Raw genomic sequence first — 10,466 nt, 5'->3', positions numbered from 1 at the left:
CATACATTTTGTTTGCTATGAATATCTCTCGATGATTTTTTTATCAACTTTTACTCTCACACATTGCATTGATATTGGATAGGCGTTATCAGAAGTTCAAAGTTTCCTCTTACACTTTACATTAAAATATGAAATTTGCATGTATTACCAGAAGCACATTTGGTGAAATTATACCGTGATCATTGTGCTGACTTTTATGACATTCATATAGTAACAAACGTGTCTTCTATTAGTGATAAAACTTTTAACAGTATAGTCAAATGACTCTAAATTTCAGGTGAAGTGATCATTGTGCAGACTTTTATGACATTCATATAGTAACAAACGTGTCTTCTATTAGTGACAAAGATTTTAACTGTATAGTCAAACGACTCTAAATTTCAGGTGAAGTAACTAGTACTGGGAAATTTTCGTTTCAGATAACCTTGGCGTAATGGAATAAGAGGGCACAGGGAAATCATATTCACTGTAAAGTAAAATTCAAACAGCTAAATTATATATGTTGAATGAAATAATAAAATCAAATAATTAATTACAGTATAAGGATTTGGGTAGGGGTTTCCTACAAAAGATCATAAAACTAATTAAATCTCATTGTCGAAGACATGCGAGAAGCATAAGAGGTATAACAAACACCCTAATTATTTTTTTTTCTTTTTTTTTGCCGGAGCAGATGATTTATTTCTACACATATAAATCAGGATTCGAGTGGCTTAAGAAAATACAGATTTTGGGGCTTAGAAATTTCACAACACAAGCTGGAGATATGCTTACTCACAATTATAAGCCTTGAAGCCCATCTTATGCAGACTTAGAAAGATATGATTTTTTAAAATCGTTACACCTATCACGAAATGCTACTTCGGTATCTATTCTATAAAGAAAATCAACAGTTATGTTCAATATGACACCCTTGTAAAATTATATTCATATTTATGATATAACAGAAACTACACACACGCATACAAACATTACCTACAATTTTGATCTTTGGAATTTGAGTAGTCCTACCCTACAACACATCTTTATAAGACTTGAAAACTAATCAGTCATTCAAGTTAAAGAACAAGGGGACATGAAAAAGCCGTATTGTCCCTAATTTTAAAGACAATCAGCCACCTAACCTAACCTAACCTAACGTATCTTACAATAGTTGGCATTCCGGTAACAATCCCCCCCCCCCCCCTCCCCGACTTTTAAGAAAAATAAAAGGCCGGTTTTACGGGCAGTTCATGCAAGAAGTTTCGTTCGTAATTACAAAAACATCATTTTAGCAGGAGTGATGCCGTACAATGGAGGCAATCTGTTAGATTATTTATTATGCAAAGATGGTGACATGGTCTCTCCTCGATGTTAGATAAGCATTCTCACACTCTTACAATTTCTGATGACCTATGAGAAATGTTCGTTCCTGAAATTCAATGCGGACAAGATGAAATCGGCCAGGTAGGCGATGGAGGCCAAGATGCAGAAACTTCCCATGGCCATAGCGTCGCTCTTCTGCTTCATGCTTGGGATTTTCCCCCACGTGTTTATGGCGAAAGATCCCACCGACAGCAAAAACAGAAAAAGCAAGAAGTTCAGGGCCACTTCCTGCGTTGGAGAGAAAAAAGAAAAGAAATAACTTTATACAATGGCGAATACATGTTTTCATGGCTTTTCGTTATATGTCGAATTATGAAACAATTTCAATAATCATGATTAATAGAAATGGAGCAAAATGAAACCATCACTAATTTGCTGTTTATATTTTGGAAAGGATAAGCTCATTCTGGAGTCATGATGAATATCTGGTACATTACTATAGAATTTTGAATACATTCTATGTTTTTGAGAGAGAATTTTGAATACATTCTATGTTTTTGAGAGAGAGAGAGAGAGAGAGAGAGAGAGAGAGAGAGAGAGAGAGAGAGAGAGAGAGAGAGAGAGAGAGAGAGAGATTGTTTTAATCAATTTATTGCGACCATTGGCGTCAGACATTTGAGTACATGGTAATACAGTAATATTGTTTACATTACATTGTAATTCAGTTATAGCTAAAGAATAAAAAAGTATATACAGACATTTAAGTACATCTTTAAACAGTATTGTTTACATCTATAGCATATAATGAAGGTTATACAAAGGAATACAAAATAAAGTATAGACAGATATTTAGTTCATATTAAAAATAATATTGCTCATTTCTATATATTTATGGTTATAGTCTAGCAGAATGGGGACCAAACGTGGTTTTAGGGTACCCACAAAGTTTTTTTGCGGATTATATATCTTTGAGACATGCTGATTCAGAATCCACTTGATGCCACCTTGGCACCCTTGAGCATTTTGCATAATATGCTAATTAAGTCGGCCATTATGAAAATTTTGTTTTTAGGGTATAACTTTTTTATTTGACCAGATACAAGGGAGATCATGATGTCTACCCCCAGGTTTAGAGGGTCTCTGATTCTGATGATACCATTTTTAACATGATTACTAATTTGCATATGCATGTTATGCTAATTAGGTGATGGAAATTACCCAAATTTAGTATTTTGGCTAAAGCTTGCATATGTTGCCATTAAGAGGGTAATTTCTATGCCTTTCCCAATGTTAATGGGTCTCAGATTCTACTTTTGCCATTATTAGTGCCTTTTTTGCATATATTTGCATTCCATATGGATTTGCATATGCATAAATTTAGTGTGAATGGTTGAAATTTCCGACTTATGGCAAAATATAACAATGATACATGTAACATTTCCCTGATTGCACTAATTAGTCCCAGACTGCTACACAGACCTCCAGGATGATGAACTATAGTCATTTGCATAAACTGCATATATTATGCTAATTAGCAGTCATAATGTCTTTAGTTACTCAGTTTAGCAAGTCATTGTCCTCTCCACCACTTTGATAGTCCTCCCCTTCATCAGCCTCATCGTTTTGCTTGTTGTATGTATTTCGACAGTTTGATTCTCCACGACATGCACAGAAAAATGTGCAAGGCAAGTGTCCACTGTTACAGCCACACCTCTGAGAACTACATGGTTCATTGGTTGAACACCCACAACGAAGCATCTCTAATACCTCAGGAGGTGCTAGGGCAACGTCTGGTGGGAGAGTCTTTGGGATCAGTGTTTTGGTGCTTTCTTCACGAGACCACCCATAGTCAGTAGGCTCAAACGATGGAGGGTCTGGCAGGGGTGCCGATTTCCATACTGCCGTTTGAACATGGGCACGCAAGACATTTTCTCTAAATGCCTCAGTTGTGGGTGGGATGGTCTTTAAGGCTGGGGCGGCTGTAATGTTCTTCTTGCCCATCTTTTTTTACCATAGTTCAACGCGAGCCTTTGACAAGTCATCCCTCTCCTTGCTGCCATAGCATGCAGAAATGAACTTTGTAGCTTCTGCCATTACTTTATCCAATGATGAGTCAAGATCCCCCAGATATTGGAAAGCGTGTCCTTGCTTCACCAGCTTGTTTATCATAGTTCCCTTGCTAATGCCCCGAAGCTTGGCAACGGTATCGCACCCAGTAAGCGCATGGGCCGCCAAAAGATTTGGCACTATTGCTGCATGTTTTTTCACTGTGGCCTGTATGTCAACTGAGATCCGCTCACAGCTTGTGGCTTCCATGATCAGGGCACAGTTCAACTTTTCCTGGCTACAAAAATGCACTAAGAGAACAAAGACGTCTGTGTCATCACAAATGACTTTTATTGTCTTTACACTGTCCATTTGGGCAATTTGCAGTATCTGATAGATCATAGTGACGTCAGCTTCTTCATGGGTAGTTCTGAGGTCCCTGTGATGAATCTGATAACCACAGAACAGTTCAATTGGAATTGGGTCCCGACCACACACAACTATCTTGTTGTGAATGGGTTCACCACTGGTTACACAGAGCTCCACCAGATGATCACAGATGATATCAATCAGCTGTACTTTGTTTGCATGGACTTGCAACACAACCGCTTGAGGGGGCAAAGGACTTGAAAGGTTCAGATGATGTTGACGAGTTGCATGTTTGCCACCTCTAGCTCCTCGTGTCACACTTTTGATAGAATAATCATAGTACCTATTAAAGGTTAATCAGACCTCTGAGTCCTTAGCTTTCAGCATCACATTCCTTATGAAGTTGTCTACATAGTCCTTGACTGTTCCTTGTTGTGGCCAATGCACTGACCATGTAAACTTAATGTAATACTGACTTTAATTAGCAAAATTATTAATATGCAAAGACAATAGAATAGAAAGGACTGATAATCAGAGTCCCTGAAATATGTGGTAGGCACCAAAATACAATGTTATTCGGTGAAGTAAGCATACTCTAGTTATAATACCAATTTGCGTTATTACCGTCACCTAATTAGCATAATATGCATATGAAAATTAGTAATCATGTTAAAAATGGTATCATCAGAATCAGAGACCCTCTAAACCTGGGGGTAGACATCAGGATCTCCCTTGTATCTGGTCAAATAAAAAAGTTATACCCTAAAAACAAAATTTTCATAATGGCCGACTTAATTAGCATATTATGCAAAATGCTCAAGGGTGCCAAGGTGGCATCAAGTGGATTCTGAATCAGCATGTCTCAAAGTTATATAATCTGCAAAAAAACTTTGTGGGTACCCTAAAACCACGTACACCCAAAAAAAGGGCTCCATTCTGCTAGACTATTATGCATATGAATTCATATGGAATACAAATTAAATTTAGTTTGATTTCATAGGTAGGTTGTACCTACCTTTAATTAACATTACAAAACAGCTGATAATTCAGTATCCACCAAAGTGAGGATGGCGCATGAGGATCTCATCGAGCAAATCATTATCTGTCAATAATCTTTTACATGTATCAACTACTGTGAGTCTTTCGGGTAATATGTCACTAACAAGAGGACATTCCAGGCAATAGTGTTCCAGGGTGTTGGCGTTGGGTGCGTTACATAACCTACAGGAGGAGAAGTGAGGAACTCCATCTTGCTCAGCCACCTGCCAAACTGGTCGCCAACCCAGCCGAAGACGTGCATAAACCACGTTATTTTGACGAATCATGAGTCCACTGCGGCGATATTTGTGTTGGTGAGGAAAGAAGTGATCATAATGCTGTATTGATATACTGGTGGCTCTCTCAGCATTACTACGATGATGAGTAGGTGAGCGAGCAGCTTGGCGCACCATTTTTCTGCAGCACAGGAGAGATGGACTGGGAGCATCAACATCTGGAGGATCCAGTTGACAGGCAGCCTTTGCGAGATGGTCAACGGTGTTGTTAGCCAGAAGACCCACGTGAGAGGGAATCCATAGGAAGTGCACTACCAGTGAGCTCATGTTGGCCATGTCTAGTTGCCTATGTATTTGTGTAACCAGGGGCTGGTATGCTGGCTTATGTGAAGAAAGGGCTTGGAGTGCTGGTTGCGAGTCGCAGATGATCAAGCCGTTGTTTCTGGTCTGTTTGATTAAAATAACTGCATCTAGAAGTCCATGTAGTTCACAATACGTGGAGCTTGATGACTTTGGGAGGCGACGGCCTGTCCAGCCCTCTGGCGGGGGTTCCAAAGTGGGGGAGAAAACATCACATCCAGCACTGCCATTCTGCTGTAGGGAGCCCTCTGTGTAGAGGTGATGGGCTACACTGAGGGACGAGGATAGTCTGTCGATGGTCTCCAATGCACGTTGTTGTTGAAGTTGAGGCAAGTCAGTCTTAGAGTGTAAGAGATTGCTGGCACAGGAGTCTGCCAGGGTGCAAGGCCATAATCCACAATCTCTGCCACGATGTTGATGTCAAGCCCCCGAATGCTTGAACAGACAGTACTAACTAGTGTACGTCCCCCCTGGCGTAGTTGTGGACGAGGTGCATCTAGATCGAGAGAAGTTCTGATGATGTTTGAATAGTGAGGAGACAGGTGAGGTTAATACAGGCATTTGATACTGAATTAGGTGACATTGGAGTTCGTGTAGCATGTTTACAATTCTAGTGGATGCTGGACAACCTAGAATGAGTCTCATTGCTTGGTTCTGGAATTTTTCAAGCGGCTGTAGAGTTGATCTGGAGAGTTGACATAGTGCAGGGGAAAGATAATCTATCACTGAGCGGATGAAAGCAATATATATGGTTCTTGCAACTGGGATAGATACTCCTGCAGAATAATTAGTAAGCCACTTGAGAGGAGTCAGGCGTCTCTGTAACCGGGCCAGCAGATCTTGAACAATGGGATGTACTCTCTGTCTCGCTGGAATGGATGGTGTAATTCGCACTGGTGCTCCCAAGTAAATATATTGTGTGCATAAAGGTACAACATTGTTCCCCACAGTAAATTCTGGTAGATTTCTTGCTGGCCTTGGGGAGAAGATTCTACTTTTTCCTGGGGAGATGATAAGACCACAGGAGGATGCTGATCTTTAGCCCTCTGCTCTCCAATTCCTCTCTTCATCTCTCCAGCTTCCCCTCCAATCCTTCTCTGGTTTCATTACACAGAACTATATCATCTGCAAACAGCATGGTCCATGGTGATTGCTCCCTCACTCTTTCAGTAATTACATCCATTACTATATTAAACAAATAGGGGCTTAATGACGACCCCTGGTGTAACCCAACACTCGTTCTTATTTGTGTGCCTGCTCCTTCATACATATCTCTAATCAGTCTAACATATTTCTCTGGTGTTCCCCTCTCTCTCAAACATCTCCATATCTCCTGCCGTGGAACTCTATCATGAGCCTTCTCTAAGTCAATAAATACTATATGTAATTCCTTTTGGCCTTCTCTATATTTTTCCATCATCTGCCTTAGTGCAAACATTGCATCCGTCGTGCTTCTGCCTGGCATAAATCCAAACTGCTCTTCTCCAATCTTGGTCTCTTCCCTGATCCTACGCTCTATAATCCTTTCCCAAAGCTTCATAGTAAGTGGGAGGAGTTTGATTGCTCTATAATTATTACAGTTTTGTACATCCCCCTTTTCTTTGAATATGGGTATTAAAAAGTTATTCCTCCACATTCTGGGCATCTTTTCTTTTCGGTGTATCTTTTTCATCAGATCCCACTGCATATTCACTCCAAATTCCCCCAAGCATTTCCAGACTTCCACTGGGATCTCATCAGGTCCCGTAGCTTTTCCATTTTTCATCTTACTGAGGGCAACCTTAATTTCTTCTCTATCTATATCTCTTACCATTCCTAGATTTGGATTTCCATCTGCAAATATAGATCTCGGATTTTCTTCATTTAGCAATCTTTCAAAATATTGCTTCCACCTTCCTTTTATATCACTTGAGGTACACATCACCACTCCATCCTCATTCTTTATCTGCTTAATGTGGGTAATATCTTTGGTTGCTTTATTTCTTCCTTTAGCAATCTTGTAAATCTTCTTTTGACCCTCCTTTGTGTCCAAGTCTTCATATACATTATCCAATGCTTGCTGTTTTGACTGTGCCACCGCCACTTTTGCTTCTTTCTTTGCTAATTTACGTCTGTTCTTATCTTCTTCAGTGCCTGTTTCATCATACCCTTTCCTTGCATTTCTCTTGATCTTGATTTTTTCTTGTACATAATTACTCCACCACCAAGTTTCTTTGCCTCTTGGCCCTTTTCCTGTTGACATCCCTAAAACTTCTCTGCCGACTCTTTGCAAAATACTGCTGTTCCGTTCCCACCACTCATCTACATCCTCATAATCCCAGGTACCAAGCTCGACTAAAATCTTCTCTATGAATGTATCCCTACATTCTGGTTCTTTCAGCTTCCACCATCTTATCTTTGGAATCATCTCTTGCCTACCTCTTATTGTTCTCTTCCTATCCCAGTCTACTGTCAAGAGTCTATGCTGGGGAGTTACAGCTTCTCCTGGGAATATTTTAGTTTCTTATCTCTTTTAGATGTACCCTTTTACCTAATATAAAATCAATTTGCGATTCTTGCCCACCACTTTTATATGTTGTAAGAAATTTTGGCTGTTTTTCAAAGAAAGTGTTGATTACTGCCATATCAAATGCTACAGCAAAGTCCATAACACTTTCACCATCTTGATTCCAATCTCCCCGTATTAGAGATCATATTTCCTAAATACTTAAATGATTGTACCTCATTAATCCTTTCTCCTTTTAATGATATTTTATCTTGCATTGCATATTCTGTTCTCAACATCTCTGTCTTTAGCCCAACTTCATGTGATATTTCATGCATTCTGGTAAGCAACATTGCAAATCCTGTGGTGTTCTGCTAACAAGGACAGCATCATCAGCATAATCTAGGTCTGCTAAATTCCTATCACCAATTCAGTCCAATCCTTCTCCACCATATCCGACTGTTCTATGCATTACAAAATCTATGAAGAAGATAAACAATAAAGGTGACAACACATTCCCTTGGAGTACTCATATATTCACATATTCAAGAGGAATAACATAATAACGAAGGACTCCACTAAACTGGCCAGTGTACACTATCAAAGGCTTTTTCATGGTCCACAAATGCCATCAAAAGTTGATTTCTATATTCTACGCATTGCTGTTCAATATGTCTCAAAATGAATATTTGGTCAGTGCAATTTCTATCTTTTTTGAAATCTTGCTTTTTCATCTCTTAGTTTTTCATCAATCTTTCTCTCTAGTTCTTTTAGGATAAGCATCCTATATATTTCCATCACAACTTACGTAAGTGTGATGCCTCTGTAATTATTGTGATAAGTCAGGTCTCCTTTTTTGCCATTTTCATTAATACTATTAACTCGCATTCATCAGGTTTTGCCTCTTCATGACACATTCTACAAAATAATCTTGTAATTATTCTGGGAGTCACTTCATTTTCGGCCAGTATCATCTCAGCAGTTAGTCCATTGTATCCCGGGGCTTTCCATCTCTTTAGTTTTTTTAGGATAGGTTCGACTTCGAACACACTGAATACATTCATGGGCACATCAAGGTCGTCATCAGCTTCAGGGATATCACTCAAATTATTCCCTTTATATCTCCTATTCATAACCTCACTAAAGTGTTCCATCCAATGTTGTCTTTTTTTCATCTTCTTTGGTTATAACAGTTCCATCTCCATTTTTGTTTTGTATATGCTTCATCTTCTTTTCCCCAGTCGAGATTTCATTAATAATTCTATGAGCAATTCTTACACCATAGCCACTCCCTGAATTCATAGCTTTGTCAGCCTCATCTGCTTTACTGTCCAAATATTCTCTCCAGTCATTCCCGGCTTTTCTTTTGACCTCACTATCAATACTGGAGTACTTAGCATGCTCTTCCTTGTAATTTTCATTATAGTATCCCAAGTATCATTTTATATCCATGGCTTTCGCCTTGTAACTGCGTGTCCCAAGACTTCAGCTGAATAATACTTAATACATTTTATACCTATAAAAATTTCCCATTAATAGATAAAAGTAGAGTCAAATGTTGCAATCGTGGAAAAAAAGTAATAGAGAAAATTATATACATATACATACATAGATGAAATTTGAAATAAAATTTACAGGCAAAGTAAATAAAACGGTAATGGGCTATTGTCACTAACGATGTCGGCGCCAAGATGGAAAGAAGTCTGGCATCTTGATTTTATGAGGATTTTATTTATGATAATTTATTTTGTGTAATTTAATTTAATAAGAATTTAATAACAGAATATCTTATTTTAAATCTATAAGATAGCGTTTCATGTTTTGGTTTTGCATTTTAGTTACAGAAACTCTGCCTTAACCAGTAAATTGGTTGATTTTAAAAATAAATATTTCTGTTTATTTTTCTTGTAAGAATTAAAATAAAATCTATTATCCATATTAGCACCATTTTTCTTCTTTCATTTTTTTTCTCCAGCCAATACTAATGCACGTTTCGTCCCATTGAGTTGCAAAATGTCACCACTCCTCTATTCCTAACTTCATCTTTTTTTCATTTAGGAACAGGCCCACTCTTTCTGTTGCATTCTCTTCTTGGTTCCCTCGAGTCGGGCTGAATAAGGGCCTTAGGCTGTCGGTCCAGTGACCTTAAAGAAAAAAAAAAGAAAAAAAAAGGAGGAGGAGTGTATTTTGAGACGAGCAAAAAAAAAAAAAAAAAAAGGAGGAGTGTATTTTGAGACGAGCAAAAAAAAAAGAGAAAAAAAAAAGAGGAGGAAGAGTGTATTTTGAGACAAGAGCTTAATTTGGCTCGAGCAAGTAAGTATTTTAGAGATAGATTTCCCAATGACTGATGGCACTCAATGACTTCCCTAACATTCGTAAAAGGTGGGAGCCAGTTATGTCATTAACGCCGGCAGAGTTTCGAAGGTCATAGAGTAAGCACCATCGTCAAAGGCTGTTGAATAAGACCCCCCATAAGGAGACAATGAATACTGCAAGAGATTCACTCACCAGAATGCTTTTTTGTATCTCCATGATTCCCATAAGGTAACTAACAAGCAATAGAGGAGTGATGATCAGAGCCGTAACCAAAACTCCAACAGCGAAGTATTGGCCGTCAAGACTTCCAA

The 10,466-nt window shown here is 38.6% G+C and overlaps 1 protein-coding gene across 1 annotated transcript in view; it reads right to left on the bottom strand.

Moving 5' to 3' along the window:
- Nucleotides 1-647: 647 nt before the first annotated feature.
- Nucleotides 648-10,466, bottom strand: part of LOC137655680 (protein snakeskin-like) — a 31,493-nt gene continuing 21,674 nt past the window's right edge. Inside the window, exons 3-4 of the mRNA XM_068389638.1 lie at nt 10,348-10,466; nt 648-1,593 (exon numbers count right to left, since the gene is read on the bottom strand). The exon at nt 10,348-10,466 is cut by the window's right edge and continues 49 nt beyond it. Coding sequence (XP_068245739.1) covers nt 1,393-1,593; nt 10,348-10,466 — 320 coding nt within the window. The 3' untranslated portion in view covers nt 648-1,392. The remainder of the gene's footprint in view (nt 1,594-10,347) is intronic.

This window comes from Palaemon carinicauda, chromosome 16 (assembly GCF_036898095.1).
Source record: "Palaemon carinicauda isolate YSFRI2023 chromosome 16, ASM3689809v2, whole genome shotgun sequence".
Classification (NCBI taxonomy): Eukaryota; Metazoa; Arthropoda; class Malacostraca; order Decapoda; family Palaemonidae; genus Palaemon; species Palaemon carinicauda.
This window is presented reverse-complemented; position numbering and strand designations above follow the sequence as displayed.